Raw genomic sequence first — 21862 nt, 5'->3', positions numbered from 1 at the left:
AATTCAAGTGAGTTATTCTTTTGGTGGCTGTTTTTAATTGAAGATAGGGTTGAGGCTAATCAATGGCGCATCTTCAGGGATATCCAGCCATCTTTGTTTACTGACGTCAGGAGAACGCGTTTGATCGGTAAGTCGCATATTTACCCTACTCTCCATATCCCTACGGGGGAAGTGGTGTGCCAGCCCGACAAGCAAGGGGTCATTCCTCTACCCTTGGATCGGAAGGGAGCATCGATATAAGATTGCTTGGACGATCGATTGGACTCCACGGGGTCTTTTTTCGATCGATGCACCCGTGATGTCTTGACTTTACATCCTAACATCCTGCTCAGTATCTACACTCTCTCGCGCTCCTTTCACGCCTAACCGGTTGATTCGGTACTCCTGGCGAGTCTGTCATTTACAATTCCCTGAGATCATTCATTCTTTTTTATCCGAGCCCGTCGACACGGCTCAACCGCCAACATGCAGGACATTCGACTGACAGCCATTGCGATGGCCTGTCTTGCGCTATTCCCAAGCCATGCAGCTGCTTTCTGGCGTCTTCCTTGCCGTGGAAGATCGGGTCTCGCCCGGATTGACCCCATTGTAGAGCCGGGCAAGGCCTCGGGTCACGCTCACGCGGTCCATGGAGCTGGAGGTAAGCGCGCATTGTCCTAAACTTGTCCTATGGATGTGCTGATTTATGGTTAGGCTTTGGCATGAGCTCCAGCCAGAGCGAGCTGCTCGAATCTGATTGCACCTCGTGCGCAGTGACTGAAGACAAGTCTGCTTACTGGGCTCCCGCTTTGTACTTCATGCACACCAACGGCAGTGCCCAGGTCGTTGATGAGGTTGGTGGCATGCTTGCGTAAGTCTGACTTCGGCTCTCGCGGTGAGACACTACTAACACTCAACCAGCTACTACCTTCTGTATGGAGAGAATATCAAGGCTTTCCCAGATGACTTCCGCATGCTGGCAGGTGACCCCTTCCAGCGCAACTTCACCTGGCCCGTTCCCGACCCTCCCAAGTCCGAGTGGTCTGGTGCCCAGGCCTCACAGGCTGCTTTGCGCCAGAAGGCCCTTGGTTTCAACTGCCTGAACTATTTGAAGGCCCCAGAGGACTCCCTCAAACGCCACCACCTTCCCGACAAGGATTTCCTTGATGAGCATTGCACCGATGGAATCCGATTTGAGTTGATGTTCCCATCTTGCTGGAATGGCAAGGATGCCGACTCCCACGACCACAAATCCCATGTCGCATACCCATCTCTTGTTATGGATGGTACCTGCCCCGAAGGTTTCGAAACTCGCTTGGTATCGCTCTTCTACGAGACTATTTGGGACACATACGCCTTCAAGGGCGTCGATGGATATTTCGCGCTCGCCAACGGTGATCCCACCGGATACGGATACCATGGTGATTTCATGCACGGTTGGGAGGATGGCGTCCTACAGGAGGCCATTGAAACTTGCACCAGCGAGACAGGCATCATTGATGAGTGCGAAGTTTTCACCATTCAGACCGAAGACGAACAGCGTCAGTGTGAGTTCTCCATTCCATCCGAGCTCAAGCACGAAAACTGTCACATGCACGACGACGGATTGCCCGGCGGCATGTCTGTCGAGTGGGGCCCCGAACGTGCTGCGATGAAGGCCAATCCGATTAAGCTTCCCACCATTTCCGTTGCTGGTGTTTCGATTGATCCCAACACTTTGCTCGACAAGTTCCACGCGACCAGCACTGCGGAACCTACTGCCGAAGCTACTACTTCTTTCACTTCCACTTCGACTCCCTCGCCAACCCCGACCCCTGTCACCTCCACTGTTATCGATCCTATCACAGAAGAGATCATCTATCTCCAACGTGATGTTGTCGTCCTCTGTGATGGCAATGGCGAGACGTACTCGACTAGCACTGGCCCCATCCGGACTGTCTCTTCTACCATTACAACCATTATGGAAACTGCTACAGCCGTTTCCTACGTGAAGAAAGACACTGTTCCGGAAGTTGTGGAACCGGTGCAGGATGCTGGCCACGCCCGCAGACATCTTCACCACCGCCACGGTCACGGACACAACTAGGTTTGTGCTTGAAACCCAATCTGCAAAGTACGCGCGCGTCGTTCTCCTTTCTGTCACCTTGGCCGAGAGGATATACCCCATGCTTCTACCTCGAGTTGAACGTTGAATTTGCTGGATTGTACCCCCCGGGACCTTTGATTCATGTACATTTATTTTGTTCTTGTTGAACATCCTCTAATCGGGGAGGGTGTGCATTGACCATATTATCGTTCTCGTGATAAATTTTGAAATAGTCCTGGCTGGTACACAATTTGACCGCATTGGTCGATAAGAATTGAGTCTATGTATATCGTTGGCCGAGTTTTGTAAATGTGCCGCGAAGACTCCCGTCTATCTGGTGAAGTAACCTTGCGAGTTTTGATTTTGGAAGTGGGGAATGACCTTGGATGACTCAGTATAATTCGATTGCCATTTGATTCCACATGTTTCGCGATTAGCCTAAAACAGCCGGTGCCCCATTTTCAGAGTCCCCTGCGGCGTCCCGATCGGGGGAAAACAACTCCTTTACCCCACACCGGCCCGTGTATATTAAGGTCTACCTGTCTAAAAACGACTTCGCTTTCCATTTCAACTTCTGAATTAATCTTGCACAATGTCTGACACTCTTCCTGAAATGCAGTACCGGTTCCTCGGTAGAACCGGACTGAAAGTGTCGGTGATCTCGCTGGGTAGCTGGCTCACATATGGCGGACACGTCGGCAATGGTGTGAACCATCTCTATCGATAGAATTGGCCGAAGCTAATAGATTGCAGAAACTGCCCTTGAATGCATGAAGGTTGCCTACGATGCCGGTGTCAACTTCTTCGATACCGCCGAGCAATACTCAGAAGGACAGTCGGAGATCGTGCTCGGAGAGGCAATCAAGAAATTCGGCTGGAAGCAAAACGACCTCGTCATTTCCACCAAGGTAAGAAGCCCGATTTTCCTTCCGTGTTTCTTGCCCCCATTAACCCATCTCTCAGATCTACTGGGGCAGTGCCAACAGCGCCAACCCAAGCAGACCACTCAACAATAACGGGCTCTCGCGCAAGCACATCATCGAGGGCATGAACTTGTCCCTGCAACGGCTTGCACTGCCATATGTAGATATTGTTTACGCACACCGTCCAGACCGCGACACACCCATGGAAGAGATCGTCCGTGCCTTCAACTACCTCATTGACAACGGCAAGGCCTTCTACTGGGGCACTTCGGAGTGGTCTGCCAGTGAGATTTCAGACGCCTGGCGCATCGCCGACAGACTCGGCCTTGTCGGCCCTGTTGTCGAGCAGCCGCAGTATAACCTCCTCGCGCGCGAGAAAGTGGAGAAGGAGTACCGCTGGCTATATGAGTCGCACGGGCTCGGTCTGACGGTGTTTTCGCCGTTGAAGGGCGGTGTCTTGACGGGCAAGTATAACCATGCGGCTGCTCCCCCACCTGGGTCACGACTGGCCGAGTCGGAGAATGCATACGTGAAGGGTCTGCGGAAGACTGTTGGTAATGATACCTGGCAGCGCCAGCTGGATCAGGTTGCAGCGTTGGAGCCTGTTGCTAAGGAACTTGGAGTTTCGATAGCGCAGTTGGCGCTCGCGTGGATTTTGAAGAATCCGAATATCTCGTCTATGATTACGGGCGCATCGAGGCCGCAGCAGGTCATTGATAACATCCAGGCTTTGGCGGTCGTGGAGAAGTTGACGGATGAGATTGTTGAAAAGATCGAGATCGCTGTTGGGAACAAGCCTGCTGTCGAGTCCAGACGGTTTTAGATTTTTTTTTTTTTTCCTGTTAACATATACTATCTCCACAGTTTCCGTTTGTACAATGTAAAAGCCGTCAAAACCAGACAGGTAGACATTTTACTTGGTAAAGAGGTGTAGCACTAAATCAAACTTGATAATATTGTTGATTTCAAGTAGCTAAAGGGGGGAGGTTTTTTTTTTTTTGAATTAAATCTGTCTTTGTATCCATGTATGTAGTTTGACCCTGGATATAGACATCGTTTCGTGGTTTGTACCGACGAGAGAAATGAAGACTGGATCTCCTTCATGAAGTATCCATTGACAATTGGGTGTATTGGGGTTTGTCCAAGGTTGATCCATGCCTGATGAACCAGGCGGACATGCGAGGTCGCTACCTCAACTTTTTCCTCCATTTACCATCCAACGGTGACCGAGTAGCTACCATCAGAGTGGCTGTGAGCCTCGAATTGAGACTCACCAACACAGTCACCGTACTCGTAAGGAGCACCCAGTGCTCCTGTGTATCCCTTGGAGATAGGAGCGCCGAAGATAACCGAGTGCTTGGGCACATCAGAGCAAACGTGCTCCTCCTTCTTGTCGTTCCAGCCGTACAACTCAACGAAGCCCAACTGGGAGCTTTGAATACCCTTCGATTCAGCGGGAAGAGTGTACGAGCCGATTTGAGTGCTGTTTCCCTTGACAACGTCAACGAGAGTTCCGACCCACTTAGTTCCCTCGGTGTTCTTGATGTGGAGCTGATATTGGTGCTCGTAAGAGCTGACGATCTCAACAGCACAACTCACGCCGGAACCGCCGTCGGCGCCGTCGTGGCAGTTGGGGTCGTCGGAGGTTGTGCCCGCATTGAAGCTGGAGAAGACTCCGTGGATGACGGGAAGGCCGTGGTCGTTGTAAGTGGGCTGCAGACCGGTGTAGCCGACGTTGTCTTGGTTGACGAAGCCGAATTGCTGGGCAAAGTAGAAGCCGCTCTCGTGGGGAGACCCGGTGATGTCCATGGGGAAGTAAATCTCACTCAAGCCCTCGTCGGGGACATTTTCAACGGACCAGCCGATGCCGACCATGCCACCACCCTGGGCTGCGGCGGACTGGAGGAATGGGAGGGCAAAGAGGAGGGATTGAGAGAACTTCATGTTGATGGTTTGAGAGGATTGGGTGTGTGGAATAACATCTTCAATCGGGTTGTTCAACGCCCTTTATATAGACCTATGGCACCTACGAGTTGATAAAGACGAAACACTGAAGCGTTTATTTTAAATGACGATCTGCAACCTTTTTTATCTTACCGATGCCGTCCGTTCCTGGGGTACTACACAATATACGTTCATGTGCTTGATTGATGAGTACGGTGGAGTTGCAATTTAATAAAATAGGCGCTTCTTGTTTTCTCCCCCTTTTGGCAACCCTTATAGCGCCCGTAATAAATCCCATCAGGCCGAGGCAGCTCACACCTATCCAAACTCGAATTCAGCCCAAAGTCTACACAATAAGGTAGATTGTATGGAAATGTAGACACCCACATCCATCTGCCGAAAGGAAAGGCTTTGAGGAATCCACTGTGTGGGGTAAGTGGGCCTGACTTGATCGTTCACAGGGGAAACCCCTTGGAATTGTCAAGGTTCTTCGAGATCTGATCTAAATCCCGTATAACGTACCGTGGCAAATGTCCAGATCTACATCTCACGACTCCTTCCCCCTGTAATCCCAATCTCGTTGCTGGAGTCACAGAATATGCGAAGTAAATCAGAATTGTGCTTTAGTGAATCACGTAGACATCGGTCATTCGTATGATTCCAATATATCCACAAAACAAAAAGCATACATATATATTGTACAATTTGAAAAGTGGAATGTCCCTGAATATCACTAGTTTCAGTTCGCCCTTGTGCAACGAATTTTTTAACGACCCGTCTTGTTCCTTCCAAGGTTGGTATGCGATTCGCTGATCCCCACACTTTATGTATCTAAAATGCCGATCGAGCGTTTTATATAATCTCTAGCTTGATCTGGTGTCATTTAGATTAACTACTTAGATTAAAACGTAAGTTTCGTTGAGTGATGGAACCCTGCGATACCCCATACTGTGTGCCTGCGTAGACCTGTTGTTTTGGAAGGATTGAACTGATTCGGTTTTTAGATGCTGGTAGATGACCAGTTCTAAGGAAGCAGAGGCTCTACGATGTTAGGTCTTGTTTCAAGTCATACTGTGTGGATGTGAAAAATAAACATAACAAGTCAGGGCGCCGAAGGAAATGTCACCGTTGGATACTACGCTATATCCAGAGATAGGTGTAAATGGCCAAGTAGTATGTGATGCTACTGTCTTATTATTGAGAGCTTAGCGGCCGCTAAGGCGCTAAAGGTTGGCATTGGCTGGAGTCCCAATCAGCATAGTGCGTGTTGGAGATAACACGGTCTCTAGATACCAGATCACAATGAGTAACCCAAGAACCCTATGGAGGGCCCTATGGAATATCCTGATAAACTAGTTAAACAGCATCCACCAGGAAGAGCATAGGTCTCTTCAGGAATCTCATAGGAATCTCCGCTCGAAGTCCATGAATCCAAGGCAATAGTACTATTATATATATTTTTTTGTCCAGGCTCAGGCACCTATTACAGTAGAAGGAAGAAAGAAAAAACTCGGTTTTACATCCGCAGACTTCTTTAAACATTCCCTGATTCATGTCACCAATGATGGTTCCTCTCTAAGATATATAGTGAACATTCCTGAAACTTCAACTTTCGTTCAACAGCTTGACACACTGTTCCGCGACTGGACCTTCTCAATTGATTTCAACTATCATCATTGACATAGTCATGAAACACATCTGCATAAAACATCTGCCCTACATCGCGGTGACTCCGAATCTTCGTCCGCAATTGTGATTCGCCCCAAGTATCATACCTGCCCCTCAAAAAGGCAGAATCAACACTCGCGCCCTCCGTCGCCTCTAGTGCCATCTTTTGCATCGCAAAATGATTTTTTAAAGTTCCAACCGCCTCCTCCTTGGTCAGACTACCCCGAACACCCTGAAAAAAGGGCACACTATACCTCTCCGACAGACCTGACAACACACGATGCGTCGTCGCCTTACACACACCATGAGTAACCACCTCGAAAGCCTGTCCGATATTCACAACGAACGTATCGTCAATGACAGGAACGTCAATCCATTCACCTGTCTTGTTGAGAACCTGTAAACCTTTCACGGTCGGTGGCGACGCTTGGAGAAGAAATGTCCACCATCCAGAGGAATCTTTGTGGGGACCCACACCTTGAATGTTGGGGTCTGAACTAAGGTCTGAGGCCGGATAATGGACTAGCTTGAGACGGTGCTGTTCTGAGAGGAATGAGAACAGGGTCTCAGGGTCCAGGGAGAGTGCTTCGGCTACCAAGCGCAAGAATCGCTCACTGAGGTTTGTTAATTCGTGAATATATTTCCTAATGACGCTTCGAAGAGACGGGTCTTGCAACGGCCACTGTTGATTATCAGCATAACTTCGAAGCTAGACTGATGAGCTGGAATATTCGGTAAAATTTATGTACCTGGTTTGGCCCTTTTAATCTTTCATAAAGAGGAAGGCCCACACGCCACAAGTCTGGCAGCTCGGTTGCAAACTCGAACTGCTCGCGTTTATCTGCGACCCCGGCCGTTGTTTCTGAGCCTACTTGGCTGTATCCCAAAAAATGGGGGGAGTTGTGCAGAGCGACTTCTTCTTTTTCGGCCGGATCAAGGGCAAAGAGGGTGGGTAGGGCATGTTTGAGGTCCGAGATTACATCTTGTGGAACATCGTGGTTCGTGATATACAGGAACCCAATGCAGGTGAGGGCGTAGTGGAGTTCTTGGAGAAGCTTGGGCCGGGTTATGGGAGACTTGGCGAGGGATAGGTCGATGACCGGGATATATTTGAAGTTGGATGTCATTTTTGGGTTCAAACCAGAGCCGGTGGCAGGAAATGGCTTTTAACAAGGCAACTTATATAGAGCTATGGCGTAATATACCAATTTACTCTACCCCACGATTCTGCGGGGTAAATCGGGAAGAAATTAAAGTCGACTCGTATTTGTCTTATCTAAACACACTTTCCACCATCCACCACCATCTCAGTGCCGTTGATGAAACGAGCCTCGTCACTGGCAAGGTACAGGCACATGTTGGCGATATCATCCACGTCGGTGAGGCGGCCCAGTGGCACGTTTCCGATGAACTTTTCTCGGTTCTCGGGGGTATCTTCCATACCGGTGAACATGGAGAATAGTCCAGTACCAGAAAGAAGAGGAGCGACAGTGTTGAATCGGATATTGTGGGGACCGTACTCCGCGGCGAGACCTTTGGTGGCCTGTATAGATTGTTAGCAATCCATTATTCATTGTCCAAATATTCCAAGATTCAGCACTCACATTGGTGACTGCCCCCTTGGTGGCATTATACCAGACCAACCCAGGCCGTGGTCGACTCGCTCCGGTGGAAGAGATGTTGATCACTGAGCCACCCTGGCCCTGCTCGATGAAACGCGGCACTAGGGCCTTTGTAGCGAGATAGATGCTCTTCACGTTGACCTTGAACACGCGCTCCCACTCTTCCTCTGTAACCTCTGCCGTCGGCTGATGGAAATTAGTGATGCCTCAACCTTGGAAGCAATGAAGCTCACCTTGTTGCGATAGGTAGTGCCCGCATTGTTCACTAATATATCCACTCGCCCGAACTTGGAGAATGCTAAATCCAAGACAGTATTCCAGTCCGATTCTTGTGTGACATCTTGACGCTGGAAGACGAGGTTTGAAGGATTCTGCGCGGCAACTTTCTCGCCGCCCTCAACGTTGATATCGGTCACGACCACTTTAGCACCCTCTTCGCCGAATCGTCGAGCGATAGCTGCACCAAATCCAGAACCTCCTCCTAAGAGGAAAAAAAAAGACGGGTATTAGCATCTATAAAGTGTGGAATAACAGTCTTAGTCTTACCGGTGATGATGGCAACCTTGCCTTGGAGTCTTGAACCTTGAGACATCACGAAGTTTCAGAGAATTATTGTGATTAGAATAATAGAAAAGAGCCTGTCCTTTTTAAAGGTGTTCCAAACAGCCGAGGGGTAGCTCGGAGGGAAATCCGCTACCTTCCCCGCATGTATAACTAGACAAAATATCGTGAATATTCCTTGGCCATTCCCCGATGATCAACTAACCCCCTTACAGTAGGCAATCAAGAGGAATTTTTTTTTTTTTTTTTTTTTCAACTTTCAAATGAAAAAGTAGTATCCTATGATGCATTTCCTTCCCTTTGGCTTTCTAATTCTTCCTGCTATTGCGGGTTCAACGGCCGATACGAATGCCTGTTATGGTTCCAACGTGATCTTAGCACCTTCAGCGGACCATCGTCCTGTGCCATGGGGTACCCCGAGTGTCCATTTTTCGTTAAATGGCACACCAACTACGTGCTGTGACTCTATAGACGAGATCCGCACCGCACTCGATGATATCGATGATGAGATGCTCGGTCTCCTAAATCGGCGGTTTGTACTCCGTGTTCCCGTACCCTCTCTGATTTGCCCGGGATGTTCCATCAAAAAAGCGGGCCTAACATCCTAATGACATTGGCATTAACCTGAACATCTTGACTGCAGAGCTGCGTATGTCCGGGAGGCCACCCGGTTCAAATCCACACGAGAGTCTGTGAATGTTCCCGCGCGCAATGAGGCCGTCCTCAAGCGGGCCGAGCAGCAGGCGCTGGATATTGGGGTGCCAGTGACGATTGCCCGGGCGGCCATGGGCGCCATTCTGAATTCCAGCGTGCCTTTTGAACGGTGCATTGTAAGTAAGCTTGGTGTCTTTATTAGATCTGAAGCTGATCCTCCAGTTTGATGCCTATAATCAGAGTCATGCTGAACACAAATGGCCCCCACTGTAAGGTTGGGGGGGTCAGTTCCCAAGAAGGAAGCTGGTTGTCATCATGTGTTTAGGTTAGGCTAGAATCCATCCGTCCAGAATTGGTTAATATTGATGATCCTCTTAAAAACTTGAACATACTCTCTTCGGCCCCTAACGGCCCCTAACGTGTGGACGGTTGACGCTAAAGTCGAGCTAAGAGCTTTTAAGCGTCAAACCCCCCGAGATGCAGGGGTGTAAAAATGTTTAGTTTAACTCAATTGTTGAGAACGATTTTAATATAGCAAAATGACCAAGACCAGAGAGAAGCCATTGGCCAAGACCAGATGCGTTTTGCCGTTAGCGCCCCTCCAAATCCAAAGTATTGGACTTATTTCCCTTTATAACATCCACTACGGTTAAATGGCGATAAGCCTGCCAAATGTCCATGTCTGAACATTATTTTATCTTCGAGTCTCGCGCCCGATGGAGAGACGCACGGAGGGTGCACTGTTGTCGGACACGTCAGAGACACAACCCGAACCCCGAAAACGAGTCCGTCGATGGCATCACCGAGGATTTACAGGGTGCTCCACCTGTCGCAGCCGCCATGTTCGCTGCGACGAGGCATCTCCCGCCTGTAACAACTGCGTTCGTCTTGGACGCGAATGCGATGGCGCTCAAGGGCGGATGACCTTCAAGGTCTACGGCCCTTCCCAGACACCGACCGATTCACCGCCAACGAAAAGACGGAACAATGGTACATCTAGCCCAGAATCAAGCGACGCTTCGGCGGTCTCCCCAGCAGGGGAGATGGAAGATGTTGACAGCAAGCAAACCCGCAAGGCTATTACCGCCCCCACAAGGCAGCCGCAACCAACAACCACGTTCCGCTTCCAGGACCCTATGACGTCGATCAGTATCGCGAAATCGATCCAGCGCGTTGAGGAGCGTTATCTCACTCATTTTGTCGATCAGGTATCAATCTTGCTGATCATCTACAACGCCGCCCACAATGCCAACCCCTACCGCACACATTTCCCGGATTTCGCCCGGTCGTCTCCCACAATGGTCAATGCAATGCAGGCATTGGGCGCATTACACCTCGCGAATACCTCGGTGGGGTCGCAGCGAAATAAGCATTTCCAGCAGGCAATGGGCAAATACGGCGTGGTGGTGAAGGGCTTCCGCGCGCGATACTCAGATCCCAGCCAGCAGCTTGGATTAACGGATTTTGCGACATGTCTATTACTTTCCTTATTCGAGGTTCGTTTCCCCTTTGTCTTGCAGACCTGCCATGCATGATCAATTAACATTTCCTGCAGATGATGGATTCCCAACACCACAATTGGGCAGTACATCTCAAAGGAGCTCGTGAAATATACAACCTCCTCTTCTATCCGCAACCCGGAGACTCGACACGTGAAGTACAGCGCGTTGCCGAGACGAACCACCCGCTCCGTCCATTCCTCGTCTCCCTACTCTCATATCTCGATGTAGCGGGTGCCTGCGCAACTCCCGGCGGTACCATAGTCGAAGGTGACTATTGGAAGACCATGGGTGGAGGGTGGGAATACAATCTTGGGACACCAAGCTTATTGTCGACGATCCCCGACAACCCGCGTCTGGGCGAGCTGCGGCAGGCATGGTCAAGCCTGATGGAAGTGCAAGCTTCTATCAGTAGGTTTGCATCGGACAAGAAAACGTGGATGACAAGCGAGCAATCAGACGCGATGTATAAAGACATCTTCAACCAGCTAGTTTTATGGCGTGCCATGGCTCCGCCCTGTCTACAGCTGCTTGCCGATCTGGATGATGAGAGCCTTGCTCAGTATCCGTGTCCTGACGTTCTTGAGTATGCGGGGTGCATTGAAGCATACGAGAAGGCGACATTCATTCATCTGCTTCAGGTCGCGGGAGCTGGGCGTGTTGGCTGGATCACCGATTGGACATATATGGGCATCCTTGTCAGTCGGATTCTTCTGCTAGTTTTCAAACTGTCAAAAGATGTCGGCCAATTGGCTGTTCTGTGGCCCCTTTTCATTGCCGGGCAGGAAAGTCGGAGTGAGTGTGAGCAAAAATACGTTCGCCAGACTATTGAAGGGTTGAAGCGGTTTGGTTTCAGGGTATGTCGCAGAACACACTTCATCAAGACCAGTCCGAATGCTAACATCTCACAATTTAGAACGTTGACAAAGCACTCGAGGTCCTAGAAGGGATCTGGCTCAGGCGACGCTCCTTTCCTGGAGGTTGGATCCAAACCTTGGAGGAAGTTCAGACGAATATCCTTCTTCCCTGATGGGAAGTTGGGTCGAGTCGATATCTCCAATATTCACTCTCCGCTTCTTTATCCGTCCATCTCTCTCTCTCTCTCTCTCTCTCTCTCTCTCTCTCTCTCTCTCTCTCTCTCCGGCGCCGATTGCCTCGCGATATCATCGTCAAACCTATATTGCTTGCTTTTTTCACTGATACCCCATGTCTTCAACTTGAGTCTTTCATAGCTACGAACTTGGTCTGATAGCTTTCCTGCACCGCAGCGTTTATATGAAACAACGTATATAGACCATATCATCATGGGCCATGACTTCACTCATGTCACATCATCCCAGTCCCTTGTCACATCTAGATGTATAGTGCGAACCCCTTACCCGTCCAATATCTCATTCCATGTCGTCGGTAATCTGTGAAGCCTGATGACATGGTGTCCACGTGTACATTGGTGTATCAGGGGTGTCGTCCGTCGCAAGGAGTATTGAGAATTCGAGAGGGGGGTGGGCTCACGGGTGGTATATTTCCTATCTGAACAGAAAGAGCAAGTTGAGCTATGGCATCATTCAGGGTAAGCTAGTGCTAATTTAGTCTTAGTCTCAAGAGAAGTTCTAGAACCAATGGTTCTGCCACGAGCTCAAAGGGCACAAAATCCAGGTTTTTCTGTAAAACAGCAAATTTTTATTTTATATAACCCGGACGTTGTTATACTACCTAGGTACTCATGACTTCTACTTTTCAACTATAATCCTAAAACATATGCGGATCGGACAGCTCCGACTTGATATTTTTGAACCGGACCCCCGAAGCTTTGCCGAAACTTACATTTCATTTTTAAAGAACTTCCAGGGCATATCAAGGAAAATCGAAAGACTTTATATAATATAATCAGTCATAGTGTTAAATCCACCTAAGCGCCGTAGGAGCGGGTCTAATCTCGGTGGAGCATCTGAGAACGTTTTGACTGCGGGACTAACCTTAGAAAGTTTACCAAAAAACCTTGACCTGGGAAATTTCTGACCTCACAAAAATATCAAGATAAACAGAATAAACAAAAGGACAGACATTTGGGTTCCTTCTTCTCTATGTCAAGTCCAGATATGACCTCAAAACACCCTGACGCCGGTCCCACCGACCTCCTCACCAATGAAGGTGGTAATCGAGCTGAGCGCAAGGACCAGGATGATGCCGCCTTACTGGTAAGTGCAGGCTCTGTAAATCTCAAAACTAACACTAACATCGGAGTGCTCTAGCGGACAATGGGCTATAAGCCGGTATGTTGAACCGTATAGATCAAGGGATCAGCAACTGACTCACAGAACAGGTTCTTCATCGGACTTACAATTTGTTCGAGAATTTTGCGACCACATTCGGTATGTTTTTCGCTGTTGGCCACTTTATAGGCGCATACTGACTCTGGCCTAGCTGCTCTTTACTTTGTTGGTGGTGTTCGCGTTACTTTCAGTACTGGTATCGCCGCCGGTGGAAACCTAGCCTATTGGACTAGTTACCTAATAACCATGGTGTTCACCTTCATCACTGCTGCTGTTATTGCCGAAGTTTGTTCGGCTTCTCCGTCCGCCGGGTCGATCTATTTATGGGCCGCCGAAGCTGGTGGGCCTAGATTTGGCCGGCTCCTTGGCTTTATCGTCGCTTGGTGGAGTACGACGGCTTGGACGACCTTCTGTGCAAGTATGTTCCACATCTATCCTGAAGGTTTATATGATATTAATTTTATGATAGGCAATACCCAGGCTGCGACGAACTATATGCTTTCGGTGTGCCTCTTTTTTTTTGGATTCCCAGAGGGATTTGAACTAATATCACTCTTTTAGGAAATAACTGTATTTAACCTCGACTTCCCCTCAGACACAAGCAGTGTCAAATTCCGCTCGGTCCAGTGGATCTGCACTGAGGTTTTGCTTGCTCTGGCTGCGCTGTTGAACTTTTTGCCTCGTATGTACAAACATCCCACTTTGATCCACCATGTCTAACAGCATTTTAGCTCGATACTTCAGATATGTCTTCTGGTGGTCCTCCGCAATCGTGATGCTCGACTTTGTACTGAACCTTATCTGGCTGCCCATTGGCACCGCTCAAACCTGGGGATTCCGTACCACCCACGAGGCCTTCATGACCACGTACAACGGTACCGGAGCCCCGGCTGGCTGGAACTGGTGTCTTTCGTATCTTGCTACCGCTGGTATTCTGATTGGATTCGATGCCTCGGGTCACGTTGCGGAAGAAACCAAGAATGCCTCCGTCACAGCTGCTCGTGGTATCTTCTGGAGTACCGTTGCCAGTGGGTTCGGTGGTTTGGCTACGATTATTCTCTTCTTGTTCTGCGCGGTTCGTCTCCTTTGGTCTCTGCAAACCCCAAGTTTTGACTTTCTGACCTAGTTTTCTTTAGCCTGATACCGACACACTAATGAGCTTCGGCTCCCCCCAACCCTTTGTGCCTCTTTATGCTGTTGTTCTAGGCAAGCGTGCCCATATCTTCATGAACATCATTTGCATTTTCGCTTTATGGCTGGTGAGCTATCTGTTTGTGTGCATGAATATCTCATAGCTAACTTGATCGTCCAGAACACCGCAATTGCCATCATCGCTGCCTCTCGCCTTGTCTTTGCCGTTGCCCGTGATGGTGTGCTCCCCTTCTCAGGTTGGGTCTCTCGTGTAAAGAACGGCCAGCCACGGAACGCAGTTATTGTTGTCTGGGCTGTCGCCGCCCTGGTCACTTGCACCCTTCTTCCGTCCGCCACGGCTTTTACTTCTCTCGTCTCGGCAGCCGGTGTCCCCAGCGCTGCTGCTTACGGTCTGATCTGTTTAGGTCGACTGGTATGCACCCCAAAACGGTTCCCAAAGCCGCAGTGGAGTCTCGGTCGCTGGAGTAAGCCGTTCCAGTTTATTGGTGTCTTCTGGAACGGCTGGGTTGTTGCTGTCCTGTTCTCGCCCTACGTGTTCCCAGTCACTGGCGAGAACTTGAATTGTACGTTAACCCTTTCCCATATGTTTCTATCTCGCTAACCTTTTGGATAGATGCCCCCATTATCATGGCTGGAGTCACCATCTTGGCATTGGTCTCCTACTTCATGATGCCTGAGAGTGCCTGGCTTCCTCGAGAACGCATCAGTCACTTCATTGATAGCAAGGGCGCTACTGAGACTGTGGAAGAAGTTGACTCGAATGACCACGGTGAATCGAGCACTCAATGATGTGGAGGAATGCGAAAGTGTAACTAGCCAGTTCCTAATTCTGGGTGTAGACTGCAGTAGATTGATTTCGGGCTTAGATCATATATTATGCTAGCTAACTCTAGCTAACTTTGAATTGCTGTACTATCAAAAAGGGCCATGAAAATATATATGACCGTATAGTAATCTGTTGTGCCCCAAGTTGTGTAATGTGGAGCATCAAGGGCTTATCTTCTCCAACCTCCCCGCGTTTATGAATATTGCGGGGGGAGCTATAGGATATAGATTATAGGAGAGGTAATAAGAACTCGAGGCATCTGAACATCAGTCTATATAAATAACCGGAGGGGTTTCATCGCAAGGTAGGAATAGTAGGCGTTTCCCCTCTTTGCTTGGACACGATCTGCCGAGAATCGGTGCTTTGACTCAACTTCAGTTTCCCCTCCTTTCTCTTCCTTCTTTCTGTCTTTATGCTTGCTCTTGAGTCTCTTCAGTCTCTTGTTGTGAAAGCTCCAGCGTTGCATCTATCTGTCTGCCTTTCAGTCTGGACTGGATGTGGTACCCCGGTCCATCTACCCCTTCCTGGGCCCAATAGGCATTCTATGAGACAAAAAGACCCGGCACAACGCGCAGCTTGCAGGATCGCTCGCAATGAGTGCTTCAGTATCCCTGCGGTCAGCCCTACGGCCATGTTTTGGGGCGTCCATTCCTCGCGCGGGGAAATCTTTCCATCCGGTGACGTCGGGTAAGTTTCTCCAAATCGAAGCGTTGGGGGCCCAACTTGAGTTGATTTCTAACCACTTTCCTCTAATTAGCCTCGCAAATTCGGCAAGCTGCATCTTTCACATCGCAAAATAAACGTCTGTCCGTTTGCCAGCCGCGATGGCCCTCCATTTCCAAACGAACCGCTACATCCTCGTCTGAGTCCCCTGCCCCCGAGCCCGTGTCTAGCACTCCCTACTCAGCGTTGACTGTTGGAGTCCCTCTGGAAATCTTCCCCGGGGAACGCCGTGTGGCAATCACCCCACAGAATGTTGCCCTTCTATTGAAAAAGGGAGTTTCCCGCGTGCTCATCGAACACGGTGCAGGCGAGAGGGCCCAGCTACTGGACCATGCCTACGAAAAGGCCGGTGCGACAATGGTCGACCGGGACGCAATCTGGTCTCAGAGTGATATCGTGTTGAAGGTCCGCAGTCCTCAGTCGGAGGGATCATTCAATGAAATCCAGGCTTTACGCAAAGGCTCGACCGTTATATCTTTCATCTATCCCCTGCAGAACAAGCCCCTCGTCGAGGCACTCGCGGCTCGTGGTGTGACCTCCTTTGCGATGGATCGCATTCCGCGAATTTCCCGTGCGCAGACCTTCGACGCCCTTAGCTCCATGGCCAACATTGCAGGTTACAAGGCAGTCCTGGAAGCTTCCAATCACTTTGGTCGCTTTTTGACTGGTCAGGTTACTGCAGCTGGAAAAATTCCTCCAAGTAAAGTTCTCGTTATTGGTGCTGGTGTAGCTGGATTGAGCGCAATCGCCTCTGCCCGCCGCATGGGTGCTATTGTTCGTGGCTTTGATACCCGCCCTGCTGTGCGCGAGCAAGTCCAATCTTTAGGCGCCGAGTTCGTCGAGGTTGATTTCCAGGAGGATGGCTCTGGTCAGGGCGGATACGCCAAAGAAATGTCCAAGGAATTTATCGAGGCTGAAATGAAATTGTTCATGGAGCAAGCGAAAGAGGTTGATATCATTATCACCACAGCCCTGATCCCAGGCAGACCTGCACCGAAGCTCATTACTAAGGAAATGATTGCTGCAATGAAACCCGGCTCTGTTATTGTTGATCTTGCCGCTGAGGCAGGTGGAAACTGCGAAGCTACTGTTCCCGGGGAGCTGAGCAACTACAAGGATGTTACTATCATCGGCTACACGGATCTTCCTTCGCGACTCCCTACCCAGTCTTCAACGCTGTACTCGAACAATATCACCAAGTACCTTCTCTCCATGGCCCCCCAGGACAAGTCCTACGGGATTGACTTTAAAGATGAAGTTGTGCGCGGTTCCATCGTGACTCTAAATGGTGAAATAATCCCGCCTGCTGCTCCACCCGCTCCACCCCCAGCCCCAAAGCCAGAGGCCCAAGCTATCGCTGCAAAGGAAGAAGTCGCCTTGACGCCGTGGCAAAAGACAACACGCGACGTGACAGCGGTCACAGGTGCAATGGGCACAACGTTAGCCCTAGGAAAGGCAGCTGGTCCAATCTTTATGGGCAACATGATGACCTTCGGACTTGCTGGTCTGGTCGGTTATCGTGCGGTGTGGGGTGTAGCACCTGCGCTTCACTCGCCTCTCATGAGCGTCACCAACGCCATTTCGGGCATGGTCGGCATTGGTGGACTGTTCATCATGGGAGGAGGCTATGTGCCGACTACTATCCCAGAATACCTCGGTGCTGCCTCCGTGCTTTTGGCTTTCGTGAATATTTCCGGCGGCTTTGTGGTCACGAAGCGCATGCTGGATATGTTCAAGCGTCCAACCGACCCTCCCGAGTATCCATGGCTGTACGCTGTCCCCGCGTTGGTGTTTGGTGGTGGCTTCATCGCGGCTGCCAGCACTGGTATGTCTGGTCTTGTCCAAGCTGGATATCTCGTCAGCACAATGCTGTGCATGGGCTCGATCTCTAGTCTGGCGTCGCAGGTGACTGCCCGACGCGGCAACATTTTCGGTATCCTGGGAGTAGTCTCCGGCATTCTGGCCTCACTGGCTGCGGTGGGCTTCTCACCTGAGACGCTGACGCAGTTCACGGCTGTTGCTGGAGCAGGTGCCTTGATCGGAGGCTTGATTGGCCGTCGCATCACACCAACAGGTCTTCCCCAGACGGTCGCTGCTCTTCACTCGGTGGTGGGACTGGCTGCTGTTCTGACCAGTGCTGGAAGTGTGATGGCCGATATTGGTGACATCACAACTCTACACCTGACGACAGCATACTTGGGTGTTCTGATCGGTGGCATCACCTTTACTGGCTCGATCGTCGCTTTCCTGAAACTGGCTGGGCGCATGTCTTCCAAGCCAACGATTCTGCCCGGCCGACACCTTATCAATTCGACACTATTGGGCAGTAACATTGCAACCATGGGAGCGTTCATTACAATGGCCCCAGGAAGCCCTGCAATAGCAGCTACCTGCCTAGGAGCAAGCACCGTCCTTAGCTTCCTGAAGGGATACACCACGACAGCAGCCATCGGCGGTGCCGACATGCCCGTTGTCATCACAGTGTTGAACGCTTATTCCGGATTCGCCCTCGTGGCTGAAGGCCTGATGCTCGACAATCCACTCCTCACCAGTGTCGGATCCTTGATCGGTGTCAGCGGTTCCATTCTCTCATACATTATGTGCATCAACATGAACCGGTCGCTGACCAATGTTCTGTTCGGTGGAATCGGAACTCCGGCTGCACAAACCCAGAAGAAGATCGAGGGCGAGGTCACACAAACCAGCATCGATGACACCGTGGAAGCTCTATCCGGCGCCGAGAATGTCATCATTGTGGTTGGCTATGGTATGGCGGTTGCCAAGGCCCAGTATGCTCTTTCGGAGATTGTTAGCTTGCTGCGTGCCCGTGGTGTCAACGTTCGCTTCGCTATTCACCCTGTCGCTGGCCGAATGCCCGGTCAATGCAACGTCCTGCTTGCGGAGGCGTCCGTTCCATATGACAGTAAGTCACTGATACTCCTAGACTGATAATCCATTCGCTAACCATCGACGCAGTTGTCTTGGAGATGGACGAGATCAACGATGACTTCTCTGATACAGATGTCACCCTCGTCATTGGTGCCAATGATACCGTTAACCCTATTGCTATGGAGCCAGACTCGGCCATCTCTGGCATGCCTGTCCTGCATGCGTGGAAGAGTAAGGAGGTTATCGTTATGAAGCGGGGGATGTCCAGCGGATATGGTATGATATTTTCTCCGTCACTCCTGATGGATTCATCTAACATGTTTCACAGCGGATGTTCCAAACCCCATGTTCTTTATGCCCGGTACTCGAATGCTATTCGGCGATGCCAAGACCTCTTGCGATGGTAAGTATCACTTGCATAAATATCTAAAAAAGAAAATGGAGCTAATTCATTTCCAACAGCCATCAAAGCTGCCCTGGAGGCACGGAAGTAGGCTTCGGCTAGAACCCATGGCTCTTTTATGATTGCATGTTATGTTCGAATTATGCCTTTACTGCGAAATCATATGCTCTAGTAGGCTGTCTCATTGGTCTATTAATAGCTCATGCGGGATGAATTGCTCTTGTATCGGTTTACTCTTCAGTAGATCAAGTTATTCCATGCACTTGCAATCATATTTTTTAAAAAAGAAAAGGCTCTCCCGATCTAAGAAATGCCCAATTCGGTATATGGAAAGATCATCGTGGCGGAGTCCCCGAACCCCTAGCGGAGACAATAACAGGTGATGACGGTTGTGGACTATGGTGGGAGCTGAACCAACCTCCCGATCGATCGAGGTGGGTCAAACGAAATTTTCACATTTCACTCTATATTGCTCTGTATTGTTCCATAGAGTACAGAGTACGGAGTATAGCACATCCTAGGAGTTGACGAAATTCGCCCTCGTCGCTGTACCAAGGAATCCACCTTGCAAGCCCAGCCCGATTCCAGCCGGGTCTATGCAGGAACTCATCGAGTACCCCTTGCTAAGCAAGGCATGTAACTTTCCACAAACATATGATATCACTTGCGCTCTACCATAATTTGAGACCAGGAAATCTATCTTCATGTATATTGCCAGGAGGATACGCGGTTAACCAGATGTAAGATGCCTACTAGTAAGCTTGGATGGAACACGATCAATCTGCTCGTGTATAAATAGATACAAAGATGAAACTGCGTCACCAAAAGATGTCTTGATAGCGATTTAGCAATGTAATTCAGATGCAAATCGCATAACCAGAACCAGAACGAAAACGAATACGTTTCCCAAAATCAGATACCATGCGCCAACTATTGAAGTAGACATTAGCCATCCCCGAATGTGACTCGATGCAGCCTCGGGTCGAGTCGTGGACCGTAATATATTAGCTGATGAGAAACAGAGGTGACGAGGAAACGATAAAAAAAGAATATTCGCCAAAAGAAATCAGTAACCAAAAACACCAAATCCCCAAACACCAGAATAAGAAGTAAACCGGAACCGAGAGATCCCACCCCCCCCCCCCCCCCCCCCCCCCCCATAAAAAACATTACTAGATCAACATATTTGAAGTATCCAAAAAAAAAAAAAAAAGACAACTCCATCTCTAAGCCTTGGTATGCGACTTCTTCCCAAGCTTCAACCCCATGAATCCCCTCCCACTCGGCATAACACTATTATGCCGTAAGTGGCGACGCTTACTCGACTTCCGCACGAGAGGGGGGTCAGCATTGAGAGGCGGTGTGGGCTGTGTAGCGACGGAGATCTGCGAGGAAGAGGGACCATTGACATCGACCGCGGAGCGCAGACTACTCAGTGAATGAACGCTGGAGGCGGAGTGTTTCCTTGTCATGCGACGCATCATAAGTGGCGAGCGACTTGCGAGCATATTCGATACGCTGTAGGATGAGGGCACGCGCTTTGACGAGGCGGATGAGACCGAGGCCGGGCTGCATGCTCGGGTGAGGTCGCCGTATTTGTTTGTTTTGTTAAAGGTTGCGTCCTCTGCTGAGAAGGGAGTTGATGGGCGGGAGATGTAGGTGTGGACGCTATTCCCGCTTGTGCTACGCATTGAGGGAGGTCGGCGGGCACGGAGGTTTAGTGGTGGTGGGATTGGTTTGTCGGAGGCTGGGGCTCGGGGGCGGGGTTGGTACTCTTGTGTAGGGAGTGTGCGTGGTGGTGCTGGGAAATAGAGGACTGAGGGGATTTCGGAGACTCGGTTGATGGTTGCACTGGTTGCGAACTGTGTATCGTCTTCTAGGGCGGGGGTTGGGGCTGGCTTGGGCGCCTGCTTCATAGTGCTTCTTTTCTCGGATACTCGCGGTGACTTGGTTGCTGGGTCTGACGAGCGTGGCAATGTGAGTCGGCTGTCGGTCCTGACAAGCACAGAGCGGTTGCGGCTGCTGTCCCGGGAGCGGGAATGGCTGAGGCGAGATTTGGAGGCCTTTGATCGTGAGCCCAGAGCGTTGATCAGGACCAGTGTAGGACGTGTTCGAGGCTCCACCATAGTCACTTTCTTTGCCACCTGGATGTCTGCCTCCTCTACTGAAAAGACCGATGAGGGTGAAGTAGAGCGAGACCTTGGGGTGGTCGGCCTCGATGGTTTGGGCCAAACATATATCGATGGCTGTAAAAAGGTGCTGGAAGCGAGCTGTGGTGGAGAATCTGACGGCGGCAGTTCGAGAAACATCTGCTCTTCCGGATCAAATACGTACGTATCTTCGTCAAAGGTCGCATTACTGTTCCTCTTGATGGTAGCAGAAGAGACAGGCCGGGGCCGTTTGACTATTGGCGGAGCCCGAATATGTTGCTCTCGGTCAGAATCAGGGTCCAGAGAATTATCGTCCGCGCTGAGATCTGAATCATAGATTCCGGCTCGTGAGCCTACGGGCGAGGAAAGTAGATCTTGGGCGCCTGTATCAGATTCCGATACAGCCTCCTCGTCTGACTCGTATCGATCTTGGAGGCTATGCCTGCTCAAGCGATGAAGACTCAGCGATGGAGTCGGTTCGTACATGTTGCCGGCAGTCATATGGTAATC

The 21862-nt window shown here is 50.1% G+C and overlaps 10 protein-coding genes across 10 annotated transcripts; 6 read left to right on the top strand and 4 right to left on the bottom strand.

Moving 5' to 3' along the window:
- Positions 1 to 465: 465 nt before the first annotated feature.
- Positions 466 to 2065, top strand: N7447_002764 (DUF1996 domain-containing protein; the record flags this gene model as incomplete). Its single annotated transcript, XM_057227039.1, has 3 exons — positions 466 to 640; positions 694 to 850; positions 901 to 2065. 3 exons carry the CDS (start codon positions 466 to 468, stop codon positions 2063 to 2065), a joined length of 1497 nt encoding a protein of 498 aa, XP_057091055.1.
- Positions 2066 to 2657: 592 nt separating this feature from the next.
- Positions 2658 to 3811, top strand: N7447_002763 (uncharacterized protein; the record flags this gene model as incomplete). The annotated part of the gene is made up of 3 exons (XM_057227038.1): positions 2658 to 2769; positions 2819 to 2973; positions 3029 to 3811. The coding sequence occupies 3 exons, from the start codon at positions 2658 to 2660 to the stop codon at positions 3809 to 3811; spliced, it is 1050 nt and encodes a 349-aa protein (XP_057091054.1).
- Positions 3812 to 4197: 386 nt separating this feature from the next.
- N7447_002762 (uncharacterized protein) lies at positions 4198 to 4932 on the bottom strand (the record flags this gene model as incomplete). Its single annotated transcript, XM_057227037.1, has 1 exon — positions 4198 to 4932. One exon carries the CDS (start codon positions 4930 to 4932, stop codon positions 4198 to 4200), a length of 735 nt encoding a protein of 244 aa, XP_057091053.1.
- Positions 4933 to 6595: 1663 nt separating this feature from the next.
- On the bottom strand, positions 6596 to 7727 carry N7447_002761 (isopenicillin N synthase family dioxygenase; the record flags this gene model as incomplete). The annotated part of the gene is made up of 2 exons (XM_057227036.1): positions 6596 to 7282; positions 7350 to 7727. The coding sequence occupies 2 exons, from the start codon at positions 7725 to 7727 to the stop codon at positions 6596 to 6598; spliced, it is 1065 nt and encodes a 354-aa protein (XP_057091052.1).
- A 149-nt stretch (positions 7728 to 7876) lies between these two features.
- Positions 7877 to 8814, bottom strand: N7447_002760 (SDR family oxidoreductase; the record flags this gene model as incomplete). The annotated part of the gene is made up of 4 exons (XM_057227035.1): positions 7877 to 8143; positions 8205 to 8408; positions 8456 to 8703; positions 8769 to 8814. 4 exons carry the CDS (start codon positions 8812 to 8814, stop codon positions 7877 to 7879), a joined length of 765 nt encoding a protein of 254 aa, XP_057091051.1.
- A 253-nt stretch (positions 8815 to 9067) lies between these two features.
- Positions 9068 to 9710, top strand: N7447_002759 (chorismate mutase; the record flags this gene model as incomplete). The annotated part of the gene is made up of 3 exons (XM_057227034.1): positions 9068 to 9315; positions 9427 to 9613; positions 9660 to 9710. 3 exons carry the CDS (start codon positions 9068 to 9070, stop codon positions 9708 to 9710), a joined length of 486 nt encoding a protein of 161 aa, XP_057091050.1.
- A 443-nt stretch (positions 9711 to 10153) lies between these two features.
- Positions 10154 to 11966, top strand: N7447_002758 (Zn(II)2Cys6 transcription factor; the record flags this gene model as incomplete). Its single annotated transcript, XM_057227033.1, has 3 exons — positions 10154 to 10933; positions 10993 to 11793; positions 11853 to 11966. 3 exons carry the CDS (start codon positions 10154 to 10156, stop codon positions 11964 to 11966), a joined length of 1695 nt encoding a protein of 564 aa, XP_057091049.1.
- Positions 11967 to 13035: 1069 nt separating this feature from the next.
- On the top strand, positions 13036 to 15150 carry N7447_002757 (putative amino acid permease; the record flags this gene model as incomplete). Its single annotated transcript, XM_057227032.1, has 10 exons — positions 13036 to 13134; positions 13189 to 13209; positions 13260 to 13308; positions 13361 to 13627; positions 13679 to 13713; positions 13771 to 13891; positions 13941 to 14284; positions 14346 to 14468; positions 14522 to 14924; positions 14975 to 15150. The coding sequence occupies 10 exons, from the start codon at positions 13036 to 13038 to the stop codon at positions 15148 to 15150; spliced, it is 1638 nt and encodes a 545-aa protein (XP_057091048.1).
- Positions 15151 to 15780: 630 nt separating this feature from the next.
- On the top strand, positions 15781 to 19293 carry N7447_002756 (putative nicotinamide nucleotide transhydrogenase; the record flags this gene model as incomplete). Its single annotated transcript, XM_057227031.1, has 5 exons — positions 15781 to 15874; positions 15945 to 18833; positions 18887 to 19075; positions 19128 to 19202; positions 19262 to 19293. The coding sequence occupies 5 exons, from the start codon at positions 15781 to 15783 to the stop codon at positions 19291 to 19293; spliced, it is 3279 nt and encodes a 1092-aa protein (XP_057091047.1).
- A 1135-nt stretch (positions 19294 to 20428) lies between these two features.
- N7447_002755 (uncharacterized protein) lies at positions 20429 to 21838 on the bottom strand (the record flags this gene model as incomplete). The annotated part of the gene is made up of 1 exon (XM_057227030.1): positions 20429 to 21838. The coding sequence occupies one exon, from the start codon at positions 21836 to 21838 to the stop codon at positions 20429 to 20431; it is 1410 nt and encodes a 469-aa protein (XP_057091046.1).
- Positions 21839 to 21862: the final 24 nt, after the last annotated feature.

This window comes from Penicillium robsamsonii (genome assembly GCF_028829455.1).
Source record: "Penicillium robsamsonii strain IBT 29466 chromosome Unknown utg000001l_segment0_segment0, whole genome shotgun sequence".
Taxonomy (NCBI): Eukaryota; Fungi; Ascomycota; class Eurotiomycetes; order Eurotiales; family Aspergillaceae; genus Penicillium; species Penicillium robsamsonii.
Note: the sequence above shows the minus strand (reverse complement) of the source record. Positions and strands in the feature narration are given on the sequence as shown.